Consider the following 25,489-nt stretch of genomic DNA (forward strand, 5'->3'; position numbering starts at 1 on the left):
TTGTTGTACTTCGTTTCAGTTGCATGGCCCTTTAAGGCGGAGTGGATTACTTGAGCCACGAGGTTCAAGAACCAGCCTAGACGCGTAAGCAGGACAATAAAATAATAATAATAATAAACCTCTTCTTGCATGAACATGGATGAAGCTGGGAATATTATCCTCAACCATGAGCTGAAACCCAAACATCGCATGTTCCTCCATGAACATGTGGACATAAAGGGAACAACAGACACTGGGGCCTCGTGTGATTGGGAGGGAGAAATTCCAGAAAAAATACTTTAATACCAAATAAATCGTCCTATACGCAAACCCCATTATTAAGGTTTGCCAAGCAACAAAATTTTCAGACTCGATAGCAAGGGAGCAACAGGAAACACCTGTTTCTTTAGATTAGAACAAGAACAAGAAGAAAACGAAAAATTGAGCTCCTCAAGTAGGACAAAAAGTGTAACCTAAGTAAAACATATGGACACTTGCAGATGGAGCGGCTTATCACTACCGAGGTGCAGAAGCATCCAGTCAACACCACCGTACCAGGAGGCTGGAGGATGGCAGGCCCAGGGGTTGATTAGCCTAGACGCATGGAACCATCTGCAGAATACTAGCAGAAAAATTAGTTGAAGTGGTGGCCCGTCGCGGTGTAATAATTTTGTACGTTCTCATCTCAAACTGCCCAGGAGGTTCAGCTGGAGGTAAGCATCAAAGCGCTGGGCCTGGGTCGCCACTCCTTCACGTGCTTGACCTTAGTGCGTCCTGCACTGCTGAGCCCCCAGGAGGGCTCACCTGGAGCCCGCCTTGAGACCACCAATCAGCACATGCAGCCACCACTGCCATCCATTGGCAGGTGAGATGCCATGTTTTGCTTGACTCAAGGCCTCCCAACCTCTCTGACCCTCCTGGATTAAAACTGGGTGCCCTCTTTCCTGTGGTTAGGGACTGATAGCAGGCACTCATTGTCCCAAACACAGTGGCAACTCCTGCACTGGTGCTGGGGCGTGTGTGGGGCTCAGGGCGCCATTTTTCTGGGTGGGAAATGCAGGTTCCACATGTTGACAGGGAGCAAGAGCAGTGCTTGGGAGGCTGAGGCAAGGCACCCCGCACCCCAGCTGGGAGGAGTTCACCACATCAAATCAGTGGCGGTGAGGTGGGAAGGCCGTTGTGTCTGGACTGCTGTGTGGGCATGAGACCCGAAGGAACATCTGAGGGACACAGGGGTTCAGGAGGAGCTGATGTTGAGAGCCCTGGAACACTGCTTGCATAGTGACACAACTAGATGGGACCCTTCCCGCCCTCATCATTTTCAGACTGGGGCTCTGGTTCCCTCTAAGGCTGTTCAGGTGACCAGGAAAAAAGCACACACTCACACAGGGCCTGGACAAGGCAGCGTCCAGCAAAGCTGTGTGGGGGCCTCCCTGGGGCCCCAGCTCCAGTACTGGGCTCCCCTTGGCGCCAAACGCCTCCACAGAGCCAGGAGCTATGCACATGACGCTGTAAAGGGACAGAGAGGCTCTAGGGAGTGCAGGAACAGTTTCAGTCACAGCCCCTGGACCCCTTTGGGATATTCTGATGGCCCCTCCTGCTGCTTGATGACAGTTGAGAGGTTCACAATCCAAGGCCCATGCTTTTGGCATATCTCAGAACCATTTCTCGCCTCCTGCCCCCTACATAGACACCTTTTTCTTTTTTGAGGGTGGAGTCACCAAGCTCCTGTTGCCCCAGGCTGGGCGTGGCAGCGATCTCGGCTCCTGCAGCTCTGCCTCCGGTTTAAGCCATTCTCCTGCCTCCAGCCTCCCGGTAGCTGGGACTACAGGCGCCCGCCACCACGCCCGGCTAATTTTTTTTTTGTATTTTTAGTAGAGACGGGGTTTCACCGTGTTAGCCAAGATGGTCTTGATCTCCTGACCTTGTGATCCGCCCGTCTTGGCCTCCCAAAGTGCTGGGATTACAGGCGTGAGCCACCGCGCCCAGCCTTTTTTTTTTTTTTGAGACAGAGTTGTTGCGCAGACTAGAGTACAATATTGTGGTCTCGGCTCACTGCAACCTCCACCTCCTGGGTTCAAGCGATTCTCCTGCCTCAGCCTCCCAAGTAGTTGAGACTACAGGCGCCTGCCATCATGCCCAGCTAATTTTTGTATTTTTAGTAGAGATGGGGTTTCACCATATTGGCCAGAATGGTCTCGAACTCCTGACTTAAGGTGATCTGCCCCCCTCGGCCTCCCAAAGTGCTGGGGTTCCAGGAGTGAGCCACTGCACCCAGCCAACTACTTTTAACCTCAGAGAAGAGGATGCACGTGGGGGCCTGGGGTTATCCACTGTCTTACTCCTTGTTCCAAGTCTCTGAAAACCTGTAACTCCATCAGATCGTGGCCTTGCAGGAAAGCCTAAGGTTCACAGGGACAGATAGGTCTGCGTTAAGAGTACAGATTAGAAATGAAACTCAGGGAGCCAGGCGCAGTGGCTCATACCTACAATCCCAGTGCCTTGCGGGGCCAAGGCAGGGGGATTGCTTAAGCCAGGAGTTGGAGACCAGCCTGGGCAACATGGTGAAACCCTGTCTCTACAAAAAATTAGCTGGGTGTGGTGGCATGCACCTGTAGTCCCTCTCAGCTACACAGGAGGCTGAGGTGCGAGAATCGCCTGAGACTGGGGAGGTCAAGGCTGCAGTGAGTGGTGATCTTACCACTGCACTACAGCCTAGGCAACAGAGTAAGACTCCCGACTCAAAAAACACAACAAAACAAAACAAAACAAAAAAAAAGAGAGAGAAACTCAGTTACGAACAGTGTGATAAGGACAAAAAGTATGCAATGAATGTTACTAAAGCTGATCTATGGCCAGGGGTGGGTGCCAGAGGCCACTGGCTCTATGGGCATGGGAGTTTTTTCCTAAGATCAGGCAGTGCCCCCACCACACACACCATGGCTCCATGCACTTGTGCCTCTGAGGCACCCATGAGGCTGGAATCACACAGTCATTCATTCCCCTTACAGGCTCCTGTCTGTGGCTTACACTGGGCGGCGTTCTGCATATCCCTGTGTCTGAAAGACCGATCAGAGTGCCTGGCACACAGTAAGTGCTTAATAACTGTGCTTGAATGCAAAATTCAAGAACCGTTGAACAAAAATAAAAATGCTACCACATGGGATATTATTCGGTGTGAAAAAAAAATGAGCTATCAAGGCACGAACAGACATGGGGGAACTGTCAATGCATACTGCCAAGTGAAAGGAGCCACACGCGGTGCGATTCCAGCTACAGGGCAATCTGGAAAAGTCCGATCCACGGAGACAGACAGGTTGGTGATTTCCAGGGGATTGGACGGACAGAGCACAGGGGCCTTTCAGCAGGGAGAGGCCTCTTTGTTCAGAACAATAAAGGTGGACGCACAGCATCCAACATCCATTCAAATCACAGAACCCTCTACACCAGGAACCAACCCTAACAGAGACCGTAGACTCTGGGTGGTGGTGATTTTATGTATTTATTTTTAGAGACAGGGTCTCGCTCTGTCGCCCAGGTTGCAGTGTAGTGGCATGATCATAGCTCACTGCAGCCTCAATCTCCTAGCCTCCAGCAATCCTCCCGTCTTAGTCTCCTGAGTAGCTGAGACCGCCACTGCTTGGCTAATTTTAAAATTTTTTTCTTATAGAGATGGAGTTTTGTCATGTTGCCCGGGCTGGTCTCCAACTCCCAGGCTCAAGTGATCCTCCTACGTCGGCCTCCCAAAGTGCTGGGATAACAGGCTTAAGCCACAGTGCCCGGCCTGAGTGCAATGATTGTAACCAGTCCACTGCTCTGGAAGGTGATGTTGGTAACGCGTGGCTTGGCTTGGCTTTGGGGAAGGAGGTGTATGGGAACTTTCTGTACCTCCCAATCGATTTTGCTGTGACCCTAAAACTGCTCTAAGAGTAGTTTTAGGCTGGGCACAGTGGCTCAAGCCTGTAATCCCAGCACTTTGGGAGGCCGAGATGGGGGATCGCGAGGGTCAGGAGATCCCGAGACCATCTGGCTAACGGTGAAACTACATCTCTAAAAAATACAAAAACTAGCCAGGAGAGGTGGGCGAGCGCCTGTAGTCCCAGCTACTGGGAGGCTGAGGCAGGAGAATAGAAGTAAACCGGGGCCGGAGCTTGAGCCAGGATCTGGCCACTGCCTCCAGTCTGGGTGACAGGCGAGACTCTGTCTCAAAAAAAAAAAAAAAAAAAGTAGTTTAAAAAAAACACAAGCTGGGAGGTGGCTCATGCCTGTAATCCCAGCACTTTGGGAGGCGAGAGGCAGGTGGATCACGAAGTCAGGGAGTTTGAGACCAGCCTGATCAACATGAGGTGAAGCCTGCTCTCTACTAAAAATACAAAAGTGTGGGTGTGGTGGTACACACCTGTAATCCCAACTACTCAGGAGGCTGAGGCAGGAGAATGCAGCTTGAACCGGAGTGGGGTTGCAGTGAACTGAGATGCTTGCCACTCCAGCCTGGGTGCAGAACAAGACTCCCATTTTACAATCCAAAACAAACAGCAAGCAAACAAAAAGCCGCCCCAGGGGCACCACTGCCGCCCTCCACCTGGCGTCGTTACTGCGCTTCTTCATAGATGCGGTGGTGCGCGCGCCCGCTGACTTCCTCTTCAGTGAGATGGGAGTGCCCTGGCTGGGTCCCGTGGAGGGGACGCTGCCACTGTCCTCTCTGGGGGCTGAGGGCACTGAGGTCCGCGTGGCTCCACTGGCGTAAGCGGGGCAGGTGCTCCTGCCAGGAAGCTCCTGTAAGCGCCTCGCGGGGTGCCGCGTCACCAGCACATCCTGAAGTCGGGCCGCTTCTCATACACTGAGTTCGATGGGCGGCAGGCGGGACTTGAGGGGATGGCGTCCTGCAGCTGGTGGTGTGCAGGCAGGTAGCGGAGGGGCTTGGGGGGCTGCCGGTGTGCTTGCTAAGCAGTCCCCGGCGGCAGTGCTCCTGGAACTCGGGATGGTGACCTTTGCTCCCGTTCCGTTGCGGTGAAGCGGCAGACTGGGTGGATTTGGCGGGGAGGGAACATGGATGGGCGTGAGGTTTGGGGAGCCACCTATCGCCACAGGCCAAAAACCAAAACACACACAGCTCCTCCTCACCACTGAGGCTCGGCCGCGGTAGCTTCAGGGGATGGGTGGCCTCCTTGAAGTGATGCAAGTAAGACAGAGGGCAGCACCCACGCACCTGCCCAGAAGTGAGCCTTGGCCAGGCACATGCGTTGCCAGGGCTGACTTCAAATGCCTGCCATTCCTACCCAAATGGCAGCCCTGCTCTCCTTGTGTGCCATAGTCCCTCCCCAGGTTTTGAGTTTTTTTTTTTTAGAGCGAGGTCTAAAGCTCTGTCACCCAGGCTGGAGTGCAGTGGCAGTATCATGGCTCACTGTAGTCTGGAACTCCTAAGCTCAAGCAATCCTCCCACCTCAGCCTCATGAGCAGCTGGGATCACAGATGCATGAGACCATGCCCAGGTAATTTTGTATTTTCTGCAAAGATGAGGTTTTGCCATGTTGCCCAGGCTGGTGTCGAAGCACTAGGCTCAAGCGATCCTCCCACCTTGGCCTCCCAAAGTGCTGGAATCACAGTCTTGAGCCACTGTGCCCGACCCCTCCCTGGCTTTTAAGAAAGCGTAGCCCCCACTCCAGCACTCTCTGCGCCTGAGTCCTGGTTGATAAAACAAGCCTGGACCTGCCTCGTCCTGCCGCTGGGGACATCATCGAATGTATGGATGTGTGTGGGAAAAGGGCTGGCCTCTATTATTTGTGGAAAGAACATTTGCATCATGGACCCACTAGCCTGTGAGACTCTTGCCCTCAGCCCTGAAATTAGCTGGGCCCAGGAACAGGTGGGTGGCCCGGCCACACCCCTGAGAAGGGGAGGCCCTGCCTGAAGCCCCACCCGCACTCACTCTGCTGGTCTCTGTTCTCCCGCTTGGAGGCCTTGGAGGCCTTGGGCATCTGCTCCTCCTGGACAGGCACGGTCTCCAGGAAGCAGGCTGCGAACTGCTGCAGTACCTTCAGGTAGGTAAGCCTCGCCAGTCTCTGTCAGCTGCCCATACGCAGCCGATCTTGACGGGCTGCAGGACGCGAAAGCGCTTCCCCTTAGCCAGGAACTCGTCCCACTCCTTGGCCTTCAGTTTCTGGGACCTTGCTCAATGGTTCCCCTCCAGGGTGTTGGGCATCCTTGTGGGTTAGAAAGCAGAAGTTTATTTGGAGTTCATGCTCCCCTATGCCCGGGCACTCTTTTGAGGTTCCAGTCTCAGCTGGCTGGGGAGCCAGAGGAAAGGACAGGGGCGCAAAACTCACAGTGTCAGGGCCAGGGCAGAGCACACCATGCGCTGGCTGCCCCTCTTCCAGATGGAGTAATTCACACCTGGTCTCCTTTGGGAGAGTCACAAGATATTTCTGAGCTCACCCATGAGGCCTCTTTTAACACCCCTCTGAATTTCTGGTGAATGTGTGATCGTGGAGCTGTTTAACAGGGTCGGGTGCCTACCCACATGGCCCGGGCATCTGGCAGACACATGTAGGGCCTGAGACCACTCTCTGACAGACAGTTCAGGCCTCGGTGGTCAGATATGCACAAGGAATGCATAGCCCTCCAGCACAACCATGAGACAGTCCCACCAAATCCCCACTTCCCAAACAACAGGCCTGAGATACTCCCACCAAATCTCCACTTCCCAAATGACAGGCCCTCAGAGCCCCAAAACAACTTGCTTGAAAGAAAGTTCCTGCCGGGTGCGGTGGCTCACCTGAGGTCAGGAGTTCAAGACCAGCCTGGCCAACATGGTGAAACCCCATCTCTACTAAAAATACAAAACTTAGCCAGTTGTGGTGGCATACGCCTGTAGTCTCAGTTACTCAGGAGGCCAAGGCAGTAGAATTGCTTAAACCCGGGAGGTGGAGGTTGCAATGAGCCGCACCAGCCATTGCACTTAGCCCTGGGCAATAGAACAGATTCCGGCCTCAAAACAAAAAGAAGAAAGAAGGAAAGAAAAGAAAGGAAACAAAGAAAGTTCCACAACCTTACAGAATCCAGAAAGGGGTGGCAGGCAGGTTCACCTGCAGAGATGTGGGGAATCTTCTGGAGAGACAGGGATGTTCTATGTTTTATTTTGGGCGGTGGTTACCCACATTCACTTTGATTGTTGGTAAACACAATGCACACTTAAGTGATGCACACGACCTGCATGCTGACTGTACGTCAGCTAGGGTGGTTTCCAGCCTTTTAACCCAGACCACGGCCACGATCCCTCAGCAGGGTGTCTGCTCCTATGGCTCCCCTCACTTGCAAGCTCCTCCTCTGTCTGCCACCCTCCCAGGTAATACCAAGTTCAGGCCCAGCCATTCCCACAAGTGAGCTTGCTTGCTGGGAAGGCAGTCCAAATCTCGTATGGCTGGGCTGGGACCCCCGTCACCCTGCCAGGTCAGGCCACTGAGCACCAGTCCGGAAATGAGCTTTTTCTGAGCTGTGACTCCTCTTCACTCCCTTTCAATTTCTTAATACACCTTTCTGCCTCAGACAGGTACCCATGGGGTACAGAAATCCATCGTCTCTTATCTTCTATCATCTTCTCCCATGTCAAGGCTATCATCCTCAAAAGGAGAAAAAAAAAAGAGTTCATCAGATAGAAAAGCAGAGTATATGCCTTGTTAAAAACATAAAGTAGGCCAGGCGCAGTGGCTCACACCTCTAATCCTAGCACTCTGGGAGGCTGAGGTGGGTGAATCATCTGAAGTCAGGAGTTCTAGACCAGCCTTTCCAATATGGTGAAACCCCGTCTCTACTAAAAATACAAATCTTGGCCGGGCGCGGTGGCTCACGCCCGTAATCCCAGCACTTTGGGAGGCCGGCAGAGTGGATCACCAGGTCAGCAGATGGAGACCATCCTGCCCAACATGGTGTCCCCGCCTCTACTTCAAAAATACAAAAAGAAATTAGCCGGGCGCAGGGCGGGCGCACTTGCAGTCCCAGCTACTTGGGAGGCTGGGGCATGAACTCACTCTGAGCCTGGGAGGCAGAAGCTGCGGCGGGAGCTGAGATCGCTGCACTGTACCTCTGCAGCCTGGGCTATAGAGTGAGACTAGCACATGACGTTTGCGTTATCGCGGGTCCACAGAGGCTAGCTTCCAGAGATACAGGGCAGAGGGCAGACTGGTAGCCCCGGTACAAGTGTGGGGACAGGACTACAAGCGGAGCTGCTTGGAGTGATGGAAATAAAGTAAAATATTCATTACATGGTTAGCCGGCCTTGGTAATTTGGCTGGTCAACACGTCCTGAAAAGCGGCGTATTTTATTGGATGTAAATTATATCCAAACAAACTCAAGCAAAGGCCGGGGTGGGTTCATGTCTGTAATCCTACCCACTTTGGAGGCTTCCAGGAGGGCAGATCACCTGAGGTCAGGAATTCGGCACTCAGCCTGGCCAACATGGCAGTTCCATCTCTACTAAAACACAAAGATTAGGCTGGGTGTGGTGGCTCATGCCTGTAATCCCAGCACTTTGGGAGGATGAGGCGGGTGGATCATGAGGTCAGGAGTTCGAGACCAGCCTGGCCAAGATGGCGAAACCCCGTCTCTACTAAAAATACAAAAATTAGGCCAGGTGAGGTGGCTCATGCCTGTAAACTTAGCACTTTGGGAGGCCGAGGCGGGTGGATTGTCTGAGCTCAGTTCGAGACCAGCCTGGGCAACATAGTGAAACCTGGTCTCTACTAAAATACAAAAAATTAGCCGGGCATGGTGGCATGCACCTGTAGTCCCAGCTATTTGGGAGGCCGTAGGCAGGAGAATCACTTGAACCTGGGAGACGGAGGTGGCCGCAGTGAGCTTCCAGACCGCATACTGCACTCCAGCCTGGGGACAGACAGACCCGCCCTCAAACAAAACCAAACAGGCCGGGCCGCGGCCTCGCCTGTAATCCCAGCACTTTGGGAGGTCGAGGCGGGTGGATCACGAGGTCAGGAGATCGAGACCATCCTGGCTGACATGGTGAAACCCCGTCTCTACTAAAAATACAAAAAACTAGCCGGGCGTGGTGGCGGGCGCCTGTAGTCCCAGCTACTCGGAGGCTGAGGCAGGAGAATGGCGTGAACCTGGGAGGCGGAGCTTGCAGTGAGCCGAGATCGCGCCACTGCACTCCAGCCTGGGTGACACAGCGCAAGACTCCGTCTCAAAAACAAAAAAAAACAACAAAAAAAAACACAAAAAAACCCAAAACGAAACAAAACAAAAGTTAGCTGGGCATGGTGGTGGGCACCTGTAATCCCAGCTACTCAGGAGGCTGAGGCAGGAGAATCACTTGAATTCGGGAGGCAGAGGTTGCAGTGAGCCCAGATCGCACCACTGTACTCCAGCCTGGGAAACAGAGCAAGACTCCTCAAAAAAAAAAAAAACACAAACTCATTTTTTTTTTTTTTTAAAAAAACAAAACTCCTCTTCTTTTTTCTGAGATGGAGTCTCGCTTCACTGCACAGCCTGGAGTGCAGTGGCACAATCTCGGCTCACTGCAACCTCTGCCTCCTGGGTTCAAGCGATTCTCCTGCCTGCCTCATGAGTAGCTGGCATTACAGATGCCTACCACCATGCCAGGCTAATTTTTGTATTTTTAGTAGAGACACCATGTTGGCCAGGCTGGTCTCAAACTCCTGATTTCAGGTGATCCACACGCCTTGGCCTCCCCAAGTGCTGAAATTACAGGCCTAAGCCACCGCACCTGGCCAAAAGGAAAAATGTCAGTGTAATAAAGACACTGTAGCTGGGCGCGGTGGCTCACACCGGTAATCCCAGCACTTTGGGAGGATAAGGTAGGCGGATCACCTGAGGTCAGGAGTTCAAGACCAGCCTGACCAACATGGAGAAACCCCGTCTCTACTAAAAATACAAAATTAGCTGGGCGTGGTGGCGCATGACTGTAATCCCAGCTACTTGGGAGGGTGAGGCAGGAGAATCGTTTGAACCCGGGAGGCGGAGGTTGTGGTGAGCTGAGATTGCACCACTGCACTCCAGCCTGGGCAACAAGAGTGAAACTTCGTCTCAAAAAAAAAAAAGAAAGACACTGTAACGAAGAGGTAACAGGCTGAGACAAAATATCAGATGGGTGAGCTCATACTAAAAAAAAAAAAACTAGCCAGGCGTGAGTGAGGCTCCTCAATCCCAGCTACTCGGAGTCTGTAAGGAGCGGGAGAACTGCTTGAACCCAGGAGGCCCGAGGCTGCAGTGAGCCAACCACAGTGCACGCTCCAGCCTCCTTGATGAGGTGAGACTCCATCTAAAAAAAAAAAAATTAGCCGAGCGGGTGGCAGGTACCTGTAGTCCCAGCCACTCCAGGAAGGGCAGGAAGAATCGGCGTGGCCAGGAGGCGTGGGTGCAGTGAGCTGAGGTCACCTGGTGCCTTTCCAGCTGGGGCAGCTGGTGAGACTTCCAGTCCAAAAATATAAAATGCCAGTAAGAAAGAATTCAGAGACCAGCTGGGAGGAGCCTCTCCAGTCCTTGCTGAACAAGTGATTTTATTTTTTTTGAGATGAAGTCTACTCAGCCCATGATGAGTGCAGTGTAGTCGCGGTCCTCGCTGGCTGCGGCCTCGACCTCAGGCTCCAGTGATTAAAATTGCAGCGCCTGTGCAATATCAAAGACTCCTGAGTAGCGGAGACAAGGCACACGTCACCATACAGCTTATTTTTATGTTTTCTAGAGATGGGGTTTTGCTGTGTTTGCCCAGGCGGGTCTTTGACACCTGGCCTCGACAATCCCTCATGTTTTCGAGTGGTGGGATTGCAGGCGTGAGAGCCGGCCGCCCAGCCACAGAAGTGATTTTTTTTTTTTTGAGGCGGAGTCGCTGTCGCCAGGCTGGAGATGCAGTGGCCAGATCTCAGCTCACTGCAAGCTCCGCTGCCCTGGGACTTTGCGCCATTCTCCTGCCTCAGCCTCCCGGTAGCTGGGACTGGCTTCGCCATCTACGCCCGGCTAGTTTTTTGTATTTTTCGAGTAGAGGCGGGGTTTGCCGTGTGTTAGCCAGGATGGTCACCGATCTCTGATACCGATCCGCCCGTCGGCTTTCCCAAGATGCCAAACTTGAAACAGTGACCACATAATCCATTATGCATCTTCCATCATGGGAAAATCAGTAAAAAGGAATTAGGCGGTGGCTCAAGCCTGTCCCAGCACTTTGGGGGAGGCCGAGGCAGTAGGATCACAGAGGAGTCAGGAGGGTCAGTCCTGGCTAACACAGTGAAACCCCGTCTCTACTAAAAAGCCACAAAGCTTAGCGAGGCAGTGGCAAGGCCTGTAGTCCCCAGCTACTCGGGAGGGCTGAGGCAGGAGAATGGCGTGAACCGGGGAGGGCTTGCAGTGAGCTGGGGATCCGGCCACTGCCTCCCTTCCTGGGTGACAAAGACTCGTCTCAAAAAAAAAAAAAAAAAAAAAAAAAATTAGCCCTGTGTCCGAGGTGCGTGGGCAATTCAATGTAAGATTCATTTCAAACACAATCCTGCTGGGTGCAGGGCTCACACCTGTAATCCCAGGACTTTGGGAGGCTGAGGCAGACAAATTGCTTGAGGCCATGAGTTTGAGACCAGCCCGGCCAATAAGGTGAAACCTCAACTCTACCAAAAATACAAAAAAATTAGCTGAATGTGGTGGCGCACACCTATAGTCCCAGCTACTCAGGAATCTGAGGCACAAGAATCGCTTAAACCCACAAGGCAGTTCAAGATCACACCACAGCACTGCAGCCTGGGTGACAAAAGCAGGACTCTGCCTAGAAAACAAAACAAACAAAAAAAACATATTTATTTGGAGATAGAGTCTCATTCTAGTGCCCAGGCTGGAGGGAGTGCAGCAGTGCTATCTTGGCTTACTGCAACCTCCGTCCTGGACTCAAAGCAATCCTCCTGCCTCAGCCTTCTGAGTAGCTGGGACCACAAGCACCTGGCACCACACCTGGCTAATTTTTGTAGAAACGGAGTCTCACTATATTGCCCAGACTGATCTTGAACTCCTGCGCTCAAGTAATCTGATCGCCTCAGCCTCCCAAAGTGCTAGGATTATAGGCATGAGTCATTGCAACCAGCCCAGGAATTCTTTTTCTTTTTAGTAGAGACAAGGTCTCATTATGTTGCCCAGGCTTGTCTCAAACTCCTGGGCTCAAGAAATCCTCCCACCTTGGCCTCCCAAAGTGCTGGGATTATGGGGGTGAGCTACTGCACTCAGCCTTGTTTCAAATTCTTTTTTTTTTGAAAGCGGGTCTGGCTCTGTCGCCCAGGCTGGGTGCAGTGGCGGATCTCATAAGCTGCTGCGGCTCGCCTCGGGTTCCGCGCCATTCTCCTGCCTCAGCCTCCCAAGTAGCTGGGACTACAGGTGCCATGCACCGCCTGGCTAGTTTTTGTATTTTTTAGTAGAGATGGGGTTTCCTTCGTGTTAGCCAGAATGGTCTCAATCACCGACCTGGGCGTTGATCCCACCTGTAGAGCTCCCGAAGTGCTGGGATCCGAGCCTACTCAACCTCGAGTGCCAGGGAGTAACGCTTCACATCACTTGCATTTCCTCATTTCCAAGACTTGGCAGTGGCCTGGGACTGGATCATTTCGTCAATCTGAGTTCGAAATGTTGAAGCATGCTGAGCGGTGTGGCTCCCACCTGTAATCCAGCACTTTGGGAGGCCTGAGGCAGTGATCACTTGAAGTCAGGAGTTAGAGACCCGCCAACATGGAGTGAAACCATCTCTACTAAAATGCAAGGCTGGCTGGAGTGGTGGCAGAGCCACCCATAATCCCATGCCACAGGGAGGGCAGAGGCAGAATGGCTTCGAGCCTGGGGCCGGAGGTTGCGGGGCTGAGAGATCAGCACTGCACTCCAGCAAGGGCAACAGAGCAGGCTGTCTTAAAACAAAGAGAAACAGAAATGAAGCCAAAACCAAACCACCTGCCAGCTCCACAGGTACCGGCTCCTGACACCCATGAGGACCCGTGCCATCCAGTATGGGCTTCCCCGCGTGTCTACCAGATCTGACCCGAAGCTAAAAGCTTTCAGTTTGGAGTTCTGATATCTACCCCTTGTCTCTAAGGAAATATTTCTAAATGTGTTCCAGCCATCTCTGGTAGCTTTAACAAAAGCCAGGAACACAGCCTGAAGATGTCGATGTTCCATTTCCTGCCAGCGTCCTGTGTGATCCTGACATCACAGAACACATGAGGAAGATGACCGTCTGGACTGAACAAGTAGACTATAAAACATGAGCTGGGTGGGAGAAGGAGTCTCCTAGCCTGTTGCTAAGCTTAGAGGAAATAGAGGCTTCGAAACTGCAGAGTGAGTCGGGTATCTTCGCCACACACTTGGGTATTTTCTCCCGCACCCCAACCAGGCCATGCAGGACTCAGGAGATTTAATGAGCAAAGAGCTCTTTGTTCAAAGAGAGATAAAGGATAAACTGGCAAAATAAAATCAGGCCGATACGTTAGCTCACCTATGGTCCCAGCGCTCTGGGGCCGAGGAGTGGGTGGATCACCCTGAAGTCAAGGAGTTTCGGGGGGCCAGCCTGATAGCAAAGGCTCCCTGTCCTCTAAATACAAGAATGCAGCCGAAGTGGTGGGTGTGCCCTATAATCCGCTACTGGGAGGCTGAGGCGGAGAGTCGCTTGAACCCCGGGAGGTAGTGGCCGCAGTGAGCGAGATACACCGATGCACTCCGGCTGAGCAACCGGGGGGCGAGACTCAAAAGGTCTCAATAAAAAAATAGCCAAATAAAAAGAATCCCAACCTACGTCCGGCCACCAAGCTGGAAGTAGGCCCACTCCGAGGCCCGGGAAGCACCCAGTGGGCATCAGGAGCTCAGGAAGCACTCGATGCTTGCCAGGCAAGAGGCTGGTGCCAGGGCCACCTGTGAAGGCTGGCACTGGGCTGGGCTGCCCAGAGGCCTTCCCTGGAGTTTGGTTTGTTTCAAATGTGGTCGGTTTCATTTCTCTAACGCTTTAAGCTATAAGTAAAAGCCCCCTCATGCAGCCTTGGTCAGCTCAGGCCTGTAATCTAGCACTTTGGGAGGCCGGGCAGGTGGACTGCCTGAGCTCAGGGATTTCAAGATCAAAAGCCACAGAGCAGCATGGGTGAAACCCCATCTCTACCTAAAATACAAAAAAAAAAAAAAAAAAAAATTAGCTGGGCATGGCAGCGTGCACCTGTAGTCCCAACTTCTCAGGAGGCTGAGGCAGAAGGAGTGCTTGAACCAGGAATGGGAGGGTTGCAGTGAACTAAGATCATGCGCCACTGCACTCAGTCCTGGTGACAGAGTGAGACTTCATCTCAAAACAAAGCGAAACAAAAGCCCCACCATTTGCTGTGTGGAAAATGTGGTGATCCCCCCAGAGAATAAGAGACTCAGCAGAGTCACTAAAGGATAATCACCCACTGAGTGTAGGGGCTATTAAGAAGTTACAGCACTTAGGAATAAGTGGAACTTCAATCCCTATTAAAGAGACAGGACTGGCCGGGTGCGGTGGCCCACGCCTGTAATCCCAGCACTTTGGGAGGTCAAGGCGGGTGGATCATGAGGTCAGGAGATCGAGACCATCCTGGCTAACACAGTGAAACCCTGTCTCTACTAAAAATATAAAAAATTAGCCGGGCGTGGTGGCAGGCGCCTGTAGTCCCAGCTACTCGGGAGGCTGAGGCAGGAGAATGGCGTGAACCTGGGAGGTGGAGCTTGCAGTGAGCCGAGATCACATCACTGCACTCCAGCCTGGGCGACAGAGCGAGACACCATTTCAAAGAAAAAAAAAAAAGAGAGACAGGACTACAGGGAAATGCACTACGTTTTTGGAAGGTAATTTGAAGCTACAATGGGATGCTGAACCATTAAGACAGTGGTAGCACTACTGATAAAAGCTTAGAAAAGGCCACACACAAAACCTTAGGACTCACTCAGCAAAGCAAAAAATGACACAATCCACAATCCATGAAGTCCAAGTACTTAAAATGAAGCAGGAATCAAAATGATGGTCAGAGAAGGCTGGGGAAAACATAAAAACTGGACCAAAGGAACTCCAAAGGGCTTTGCTTACTATTTAATGCAAAAAGCACAGCAGATTAATTTTCTATTTCAGGGAAAATGTCTTACTCTTTGCAGTCTGAGCTTGTTCTTCTCTGCAGAGCCTTTGACGAATTTCTTAGTTATCTGAAACAGAAGACGTTTATCTTTAAACATGGGTTATTTCAATCGCTTCGAGAAAAAGAGAAACCTTTCCAGGTGATCAGTTTTTCCACCAATAGAACCAAAATGTCATAGTAGGGTCACAAACTCCAGTTAGCATACACACATGTGTGTATCTGGGATTAGATAACAGGGGAGACTGTGGAGGCAGATAAAGAAATGAGTGAAGCATGCCATGCACAAGGAAAACAAGGCAAGCTCAGAAATAAAGGCAACAGACAAGGCTGGGCACGGTGGCTCATGCATGTAATCCCAGCACTTTGGGAGGCCAAGGTGGGCAGATCACTTAAGGTCAGGAGTTCGAGACCAGCCTGGCCAATGTGGCAAAACCCCATCTCTACTAAAAATACAAAAAATTAGGCCGGGCATGAGGCGGGTGCCTGTAATCCCAGCCACTCAGGAGAGGAGCCAGAAGAATCACTTAGTGGGAGAAAGGAGTTGCAGTGAGCCAAGATTGCACCACTTTCATGCTCCTCCTGGGCAACAAGGGGCAGAGACTGTCAAAAAAAAAAAAAAAAAGACAGCTGGCCTGGGCAACAGGGAGGATGGATTTGTAGCAAATGAGAGAGGACCTGCCTGTCCAAAGGGAATGGAGCTCTTATAGGAACATAGGTCCCTGTTTGCTGATCTGAATTTCAAAGAAGCTGATATTAGGAATTTCATACTAGATTTTTTGGTGGCCAAAAATGAACAGATGAACAAGAGGCTCATGCCTGTAATCCCAGCACTTTGGGAGTCAAGACAGGGATAAAAGCGGAAGTCCAGGAGTTCACAGAGCAGCCTGGGCAACAAAGCAGACCCACGTCTCTAAAAATTTTTTTTGAGGGAGCCCAGGAATCGCTGTGTCGTCAGAGCTGGAGTCTCAGCGGATCTCAGCTCACTGCAAGCCTCATACCTCCCGGGTTTATTGTTCTCACTCTAAGCCTCCCGAATGGCTGGACTGGCGCCCTGCCACCTCGCCCGGCCTTCCCGGTGCCTTTTTTTAAAGTAGAGGCGGGGTTTTGCGTGTTATTAGGATGGTCTCAATCTCCTGACCTGCATTGATTAAAAGCCGATACCAGGCATCCCAAAGTGCTGCGTCTCCTAGGATTTGACTTCTGTGCCGACACTTAAAAAACTTTTAATTGGTTGGGTGTTGTGGTCATCTGTAGTCCCAGCTACTCAGGTCTGGGGTGGGAGATCATTTGGCCCAGGAGGCTGAGGCACTTGAGCTGTAGCCTGGGTGACAGAGTGAGACTGTCTCAAAAAAAAAAAAAAAAAAAGGTTACTAAATTAATCAAATAAAACATGTCTCCAGGCTGGTTTCCTGTGCACCACTAATTTACATTCTGTCTAGCTCAACTCTGCTTTTTATTTTATTTTTGAGATGGAGTCTCACTCCTGTGGCAGAGGCTGGAGTGCAGTGAGTGCCATGATCTCTGATCACTGCAACATCCACCTCCAGGTTCAAGCGATTCTCCCTCCTCAGCCTCTCAAGTAGCTGGGATTATAGGCATGCACTGCCACGCCCGGCTAATTTTTGTATTTTTAGTAGAGACGGGGTTTTGCCATGTTGGCCAGGCTGGTCTTGAACTCCTGACCTGAGGTGATCCACCCACCTCGGCCTCCCAAAGTGCTAGGATTACAGGCGTGAACCACCATGCCTAGCCAACTCTGCTTTTTAGAGTGTGGAGTGAAAGCTTAAGAAAAAAGGGAAACTTGCTGGGGTTGTCTAGGACCTCTACATTCTAGGGCACAATATTTTCTATCACCTACCTTCAAACCGAGCATGAACTACTAGGAATTACCAATAGGACCCATGGTGTGACTCACCATCCACCTGAATGGTCCCAGGGAGGAAGACGAACAGGGAGTCTGGACTTTGGCCTAAACTATCTCCCACCGGGACAGAGAATCCTGAAAACCAAACTAGTAGAAGTGAAGAGCAGTGGGAAGAGAGGCTTAACACTGGGAAGAAATAGTTCTCTGGGTTCATTGCAGACTTGCGGTGTAAGGCTGAAGTTGAACTGAAAAACCAAAGGCCCATTTTCCTGGCAATGGTCTGATGGGTCAACAAAATTATGGAAGCGAATTTTTTTTTTTTGAGACAGAGTCTCACTCTGTCACCCAGGGTGGAGTGCAGTGGTGCAATCTAGGCTCACTGCAAGCTCTGCCTCCCGGGTTCAAGCAATTCTCCTGCCTCAGTCTGCTGAGTAGTTGGGACTATAGGCGCCCACCACCATGCCTAGCTAATTTTTTTGTATTTTTAGTAGAGACGGGGTTTCACCGTGTTAGCCAGGATGGTCTCGATCTCCTGTCCTCGTGATCCGCCCGCCTCGGCCTCCCAAAATGCTAGGATTAAAGGCGTGAGCCACCCCACCTGGCCAACAGTGATTTCTTTATCTGGGAAAGCTGAATCCCTGACTAGGACCTCACAGAATAAAAGCTTCAGATGAATGAACTTAAGAAGACAGCCTTTCCACCTGGGTCCCACTGAGTCCTTTCTGGACTAAACCTTTCTTTAGGGAAAGGCCAAGTCGTTGTGAGAAGGCTGCCCATGTTGGCGGGAGCTCCTTCACCACCAAGATCGGGCAGGGTGCTCAGTCTTTACTGAGAATGTGGCAACAGAAATGCCAGCCAGAGGCAGCCTCACCAAATGCTGCAGAAAAAGCATGTCTTTCCAGCATCCATTCTGCCTGCCAAGGCTGTGTGCCCCCCGCCCCCCTCTGAGGGATTTAACTGCAGAATGTGGGAGGCGCAGCTCTCCGGGGCTGCCCTTTGTGTTCAGAGATTATAGTATGGAATGTGATCTTGGGGCGGCGGGGAACTCAGTTGCTTAGTCCTGCCCATACCTGAAGCTCAGCTGCACAATCTCCTGCCTTTTACAATGCTCCCCGCTCTGCTGTGAGTCCAGGAATAACAGACTTGATGTGACCGGCAAGAGCCCACTCAACAATCCCCAACAACGAAAACAGAGCAATTACGGCTTAATTTAAAACCAGTATCTCTTTTATTTTACCAAACACTCAGACGGACCTTGATGTCTGGCGGAACTTTATCTTCTTGAAATTTGACCCAGGTGTTTATAGATCTCACTCTCAAAATTCTATGCAATGCTGCCACATTCTACCCAGCTGCAGCCGGGTCACACAGCACCCTCAACTGCCAAAAACGTGATCCAGGATCCCAGAAGGAAGCCAAAACACAAAACCTGACAATCCCAAGGAGTCGGGACAGAGCTCACTATGTGTGGGCATGAAAATTCCTGCACCCTTTCCCGGATAATCCTCTCAGAGCCTATGGACTCTGACTTTATACTAAAGGGTATCTAATTTCCAAGCCCAGACCAGATAAGCAGATAAAACCTAACAGCAGGGGAGCGAAGGCAGGGGAAAAGAGAAAACCTCAAATTGGCCCGAGTAGAGTGCAAGCTGGGAAAATAAGAACGCACAGTTCTCCTTAACAGCCCAAGGCCACTTGTAGAAGGAAGCTCAAGGGAACAATCATTTTGTGAAAGCCAAACACAGAAACAACAGAACTGAGAAGACAGCTCTGTAACCCACACTATGGGATATCACGCAACAGAGAGTTCGATCTTTCCATCCTAACATAAAAAACATCTAAGACACCCCTGAGTAACAAAGACAGATATTTACAGTATATGTTATACACAAGGAAACAAAATGATACTGGGTGTTTCCTAGAGATCTCTCTGGATATGCAGGACACAGAAAAATACAAAGTGATGATGATGATAATAATGGCAACCTCCTGGGAGAACAGAGGGCTGCGAGGTTTCCATTCTTTCTTTCCTTTTTGTTTTTTTGAGACAGGGTCTGACTGTTGCCCAGGCTGGAGCACAGTGCAATCATGACTCACTGCAACCTCTGCCTCCTTGGCTCAAGTGATCCTTCCACCTCAGCCTCCCAAGGAGCTGGGACTTCAGGTGCATACCACCACCCTGCTAATTTTTATATTTTTTGTACAGACAGGGTTTCACCATGTTGGTCAAGCCAGTTTCAAACTCCTAGGTTCAAGCGATCCTCCCACCTCGGCTTCCCAAAGTGCTGGGATTACAGGCATGAGCCACCACACCTGGACCATTATTTCTTTTAAACATGCAGAATTTATTACAAATGTAAGTTCAAGTATATGGAAAGAAGTTCCAGCAATCTTCGAAGAGAGGCAAGCCAAAGATTCCAGGAACACAACTGCACCAACATGATCATTTGTGGAATAATCATCTCGATCACTAACAGAAAAGGCTAAATTACAAGTCTGATTGCAAACAAACTTCAGAAATGGTTCTTTCCCACAGGGTAGAAAACTCTAATACTAAAAAGGAACACTTCAGCCATTCAAAGGACCCCGGGAGTATCTAAAGATGGATCTTTCTTTTTTTTTGAGACGGAGTCTTGCTCTGTCACCCAGGCTGGAGTGCAGTGGCCGGATCTCAGTTCACTGCAAGCTCCGCCTCCCGGGTTCACGCCATTCTCCTGCCTCAGCCTCCCGAGTAGCTGGGACTACAGGCACCCGCCACCTCGCCCGGCTAGTTTTTTGTAATTTTTAGTAGAGACGGGGTTTCACCGTGTTAGCCAGGATGGTCTCGATCTCCTGACCTCGTGATCCGCCCATCTCGGCCTCCCAAAGTGCTGGGATTACAGGCTTGAGCCACCGCGCCAGGCCTAAAGATGGATCTTTCTAAATCATTGTTTTCCAAAGTGAGATTCTCCAGATCCTGCAGTACTAAAACAACAAAAACCAAAACAAACAAAAACACGCCCTGAAGCTCCCTGAAAAGGGACAGCAGGATCTGTATAGAAACAAACTCCCATTTTCTTTTAAAGAAGGAAAAAAGAAGGCAAGCCAGCCCACAAAGTACAGTGGCAATGACTGCCCCGGGGCTCAATGCAGATTTCACTGTACCAACTCCACGAAGAACAGACCCCGGTGACAAGCACACAGATTACACAGCAGCACGAAACAATCCACAAGCTTCCTACCAGCTCGCCCTTGCAATCTGGAAAGAGCTGCTGGTGGGGAGGGAAAGTGTGAAAACAATGTATTCCCCAGAGTAACAGGGGTTGTCGGCAGGGGGTGGCTCGGACCTCATGGCAAGGAAAGGTGTTAAGAGTTAGGTACCAACTGGCCAGCGCGGTGGCTCATGCCTGTAATCCCAGCACTTTGGGAAGCTGAGGTCGGTGGATCACGAGGTCAGGAGTTCGAGACCAGCCTGACCAACGTCGTGAAACCCCGTCTTTACTAAAAATACAAAAATTAGCCAGGCCTGGTGGCACATGCCTGTAATCCTAGCTACTTGGGAGGCTGAGACAGGAGAATCACTTGAACCCAGGAGGCAGAGGTTGCAGGAGCCGAGATCACACCATTGCACTCCAGCCTGGGCAACAGAGTGAGACTTTGTCTCAAAAAAATAAATTAAAAAAAATTAAAAAAAAAAAAACACAACAGTTAGGTACCAAGTATGAAGCAAATCAACCAACCCAAAAATGCAGGACTCCTCAAAGGTACAGAGATAACTTAGGGGTTGAGGGTGAAGTCTCTTCCAGCTGGGATCTCAGGGAGCCCTGCCATCAGGGCATGCAGAGGCCTCCTGATAATCGCTTCCCTCATAGCTTTGCTGACTGACAGGCCCTCTGGGAGTGGTTGTGGCCGCTTTCTGCCATAGGCTCTGGGCCAGCTTGAAGCCTTTACCACTTGCAAATTATCTGAAGAGTTGGGATAATACTGCCTTCGAGTGCATTCCAAAACCTCGAGCCTGTGTTCAGAACAAGATCTAGCATCCTAAATGCAGGGTTTCCTAAATGTCGCACACTGGGTTCATGTGCTCAGCTGTTTTAGAAAGCGGGTAGGATGTGTCACCATGATGACCAACGAGGGGACTTCCCAGTTTGCAGACTAGGCTGTGGACATGGAAACAAACTTAATGGAAACATGTGCTTGTGTCCTGTTCTTTTTTTAAATTTTTTTTCTGAGACGGAGTTTTGCTCGTTACCCAGACTGGAGTGCAGTGGCGCGATCTCAGGTCACCGCAACCTCTGCCTCCTGGGTTCAAGCGATTCTCCTGCCTCAGCCTCCAGAGTAGCTGGGATTACAGGCACACACCACCACACCCAGCTACTTTTTTGTATTTTTAGTAGAGACAGGGTTTCTCTATGTTGGTCAGCCTGGTCTCGAACTTCCGACCTCAGGTGATCCACCCACCTCGGCCTCCCTAAGTGCTGGGATTACAGGTGTGAGCCACCGTGCCCGGCCATGTGTCCTGTTCTTGCTAAACAGCTGCAACACACCACAGGACGAAATTCTGCAAAGCGGCAGCAGCCTGGAAGAAATTAAAGTGATCGAATGTACACTACAGGATGGCCAATGGGGAGAGACTTCAACTCTGATTTTGGGAGACTGTATGGTGCCTTAGGTAGAAGTTGAAATGTGTACATCCCAGTCTGGCACATTTAGCATCTTAGAAAAGGGTACTAGGCTTAGTACCTGAGTGATGAAATAATCTGTACAACAAACCCCCATGAGAAGAGTTTACCTATATAACAAACCAGCACATACAAAAAAAGAAGACCGGGGCAGTGGCTTATGCCTGTAATCCCAGTACTTTGGGAGGCCAAGGCGAGCAGATCACTTGAGGTCAGAAGTTTGAGACCAGCCTGGCCAACGTGGTGAAACCTGTTCTCTACCCGAAAAAATACAAAAATTAGCCAGGCATGGTGGTGGGCACCTGTAATCCCAGCTACTCAGAGGCTGAGGCAGGAAAATCTCTCGAACCCAGAAGGTGGAGGTTGCACTAAGCTGACATCATGCCACTGCACTCCAGCCTGGGCGACAGGGTGAGACCATGTCTAAAAAAAAAAAAAAAATTTGCTCCATTTTTTAATCAACATTTCATGAACCTAAAGAGGAAGTTATTTTTTCCTTTTGCCTCTTCTCAAGTGAAAGACAAGAAATGATGTCATTCGGAAAAATAAATGGTCCCGGTCAAGCCTGTGATCCCAGCATTTTGGGAGGCCAAGGCCTCCCCTCACCTGAGGTCAGGAGTTCAAGACCAGCCTGGCCATCATGGCAAAACTCCATCTCTACTAAAAATACAAAAATTAGCTGAGCCTGGTGGCAGGTGCCTCTAATCCCAGCTACTTGAGAGGCTGAGGCAGAACTGCTTGAACCCAGGAGGCGGAGGTTGCAGTGAGCTTAGATGGCGCCACTGCACTCCAGCCTGGGTGACAGAGCAAGACTCTGTCTCAAAAAAAAAAAAAAAAAGAAAGAAAGAAAAAGAAATGGTTCCTTAGAGCTCAAAATCCCGAAAGCGAACAAGGTTGGTGGTTTATAGTCCAGGTGGTCTACTGTACCTGCTTACAGGTAGAGATTAAATGACCCATCTCAGGATCTACTCTCATATAAAGAACGAGCATGAACAAACAAAAGTGCTACAAAACCAAAAACAAAAAAAGGCACTGTCTCTTCTGGTTCTACATACTTAAGATAAAAAGTAAAAATATATAAACCAAAAAAAGACACCATTAAACACAGCATGGAACTTGTGACTGAATTTATCAGTTTGGTCCATAAGACCCTAAGGACACCATCGTGCTAATAAAAAAACAGTAACAGAGACAGACCATGCAAAAGTCCCTCTTATGGGGTCCTTAAAAATGGTTCCAGATGGGGTCTCACTCTGTCATCCAGGCTGGAGCACAGTGGTGTGATCACAGCTCGCTGCAGCCTCCAACTCCTCAGCTCAAGTGATCCTCCTGCCTCGGCTTCCCAGGTGGCTGGGACTACAGGCATGTGCCACCATGCCCGGATAATTAAAAAAAATTTTTTTGCAGGGCTGGGTGCAGTGGCTCATGCCTGTAATTCCAGCACTTTGGGAGGCCAAGATGGGCAGATCACTTGAGGTCAGGAATTCAAGACTAGCCTGGCGAAGATAGTGAAACCCTGTCTCCACTAAAAACATAAAAATTAGCCAGGTGTGGTAGCGCACACCTGTAATCCCAGCTATTAGGGAGGCTGAGGCAGGAGAATCGCTTGAACCTGGGAGGCGGAGGTTGCAGTGAGCAGAGATCACACCACTGAACTCCAGAGGCTGGGTGATAGAGTGGCTGTGTCAAAAAAATAAAAATAATTTTTTTTTTTGTAGAGATGGTGTCTTTGTTGTCCAGGTTGGTTTTGATCTTCAAGCGATCCTCCCACCTCGGCCTCCCAAAGTGCTGGGATGACGGGCATGAGCCACTGCACCTGACCCCAGGTGAGGTTTTTTAGATGGGTGGCTGTGCTGACTCTACAGAATTCCCCATGTCATGCTTCCTGCCGTCTCACTGCCACTTCAGTGCTCAATGCCTCCATAGCCCCGTCCCTACAGTTCTATGCTTGGATGGGAGGGGCACAGAGAGAGCTGGACCTGGAATCTCAAGTGAGGGGTTACAGCGCCAGCTCAGATCCTAATTCCCTAAAACGGCTAAGCTATCACTAATTAGATGTAAACAACGAAGGCAAAACAGCAGGGTGTTATCCACACAGTACACCAGGTACACTGTTGATGAATTAAGTCCCAGGCGCATCACAACGAATGCAGAACCGAACACTGAGTTTTGATACAAGAACTCCGTGTCGAGTCCCAGGACCCAGCCTGTGGCCCCGCTCACTCTGCCACAGACCAGCTGGGTGACCCGGTGGAGACTGACAGCGTGCTCTGAGATCCATGAGCACTGATGTGTAGGGACTCCATGGGAGATACTCACTCTGCGGACGGGCGTGGAGGTGGGGAAGGGACTGGTGCTGCTGTGTCGCTTTGTGGGAGCAGGCGGCCCCTCAGGAGAGCTGGTGGAAGAGGGAGAGCTCAGGGACGAATGGCTGAGTACAGAGTCTTCTTCAGGGCAAGATTCCAATGTCCCGCTCTCAGGGGTCATGTCCTTGCCTTGGGGTGTGGCTGGAGGGGACTTGGTTTGGGGCGGTCTCACAGCCAAGATGTCCTGCAAGACCACCATGGGCACCTTCCCTCTGAACAGGATGTCCCCAGCTTCACTCCAACTGTCCTGCTCCTTTCTGGAGCACAGTCTCAGACCACTCGTCAGCTCCGGGCAGCTCTGTGGTGAACATTCCTGGGAGTCACCTCTCCTCCCTGCACCTCCACAGCCAACACCCTCCTCCTCTGTTTTGTAAGGAATGTTTGAAAGGGTCTCTCCAGGAAATGCCAACTTGTCGTTCTGATTGGCCTTCAACGACCCCTGCTGATCCCTAGTGTCTTCTCGGTTGCCATTTACTGCTTCCCTGGAGGGAGAAGCTTCAGAACTCAGTTTATTGTGGTCCACAAGACTGTCTGGCTGCTCATTTGAGTCCTCTGTCAAATCAATGATGACTGTGCTCTGGCCAACACTGGTTTCGACTCTGTTTCCTAAAAAGTTATCTAAGGGACCCTTCCCGTTGACAAGTTTTGGTCTAAAGTCTATGTCAGAACCCATAGGACAGTCGTTTTCCAAGGTGTCCAAAGAGGCCTCCAAATCGGGGCTTTTACTCTGCACAGAAGTAACCTGATCATCTGACATGTCATCGTCTTTCCCCTTTGGGACAAGATTCAGGCGCTTAAACGGCAGACGGGCTGAAACAAAGAGAAAGCCATCTTTAGTGAACGTTTAAAGTTACAACCACTCATGAGCTTGAAAATTATTGACTTGTTGGGACACGGGCGTGGGGGATAATTTTAAAGTTTAAAAAGGGTCTATCTGGGCGGTGGCTCACACCTGTAATCCCAGCACTTTGGGAGGCCAAGGCAGGCAGATCACAAGGTCAGGAGTTCGAGACCAGACAGACCAAAACGGTGAAACCCCGTCTCTACTAAAAATACAAAATAGCTGGGTGTAGTGGTATGTGCCTGTAATCCCAGCTACTTGAGAAGCTGAGGCAGGAGAACAGCTTGAACCCAGGTGCTGGGATTAGAGGCGTGAGTCACCATGCCCCACTTCAACATCCTAATTTAAAAAAAACCAAAATCCTGGCCAGGCGCGGTGGCTCAAGCCTGTAATCCCAGCACTTTGGGAGGCCGAGACAGGTGGATCACGAGGTCAGGAGATCGAGACCATCCTGGCTAACACGGTGAAACCCTGTCTCTACTAAAAAATACAAAAACTAGCCGGGCGAGGTGGTGGGCGCCTAGAGTCCCAACTACTCAGGAGGCTGAGGCAGGAGAATGGTGTAAACCCAGGAGGCGGAGCTTGCAGTGAGCTGAGATCCGGCCACTGCACTCCAGCCTGGGCGACAGAGCGAGACTCCGTCTCAAAAAAAACA

The 25,489-nt window shown here is 50.8% G+C and overlaps 1 protein-coding gene across 1 annotated transcript in view; it reads right to left on the minus strand.

Moving 5' to 3' along the window:
* The window catches only part of CHAF1A (chromatin assembly factor 1 subunit A), a 38,589-nt gene that overhangs the window by 7,989 nt on the left and 5,111 nt on the right, over nucleotides 1–25,489 (minus strand). Inside the window, 11 exon segments of the mRNA XM_031659070.1 lie at nucleotides 4,567–4,704; nucleotides 4,706–4,777; nucleotides 4,779–4,867; nucleotides 4,870–4,973; nucleotides 5,189–5,231; nucleotides 5,909–6,026; nucleotides 6,029–6,146; nucleotides 6,306–6,380; nucleotides 6,496–6,545; nucleotides 15,113–15,169; nucleotides 23,947–24,803. Coding sequence (XP_031514930.1) covers nucleotides 4,567–4,704; nucleotides 4,706–4,777; nucleotides 4,779–4,867; nucleotides 4,870–4,973; nucleotides 5,189–5,231; nucleotides 5,909–6,026; nucleotides 6,029–6,146; nucleotides 6,306–6,380; nucleotides 6,496–6,545; nucleotides 15,113–15,169; nucleotides 23,947–24,803 — 1,721 coding nt within the window.

The sequence above is a fragment of the Papio anubis genome, chromosome 20 (assembly GCF_008728515.1).
Source record: "Papio anubis isolate 15944 chromosome 20, Panubis1.0, whole genome shotgun sequence".
NCBI lineage: Eukaryota > Metazoa > Chordata > Mammalia > Primates > Cercopithecidae > Papio > Papio anubis.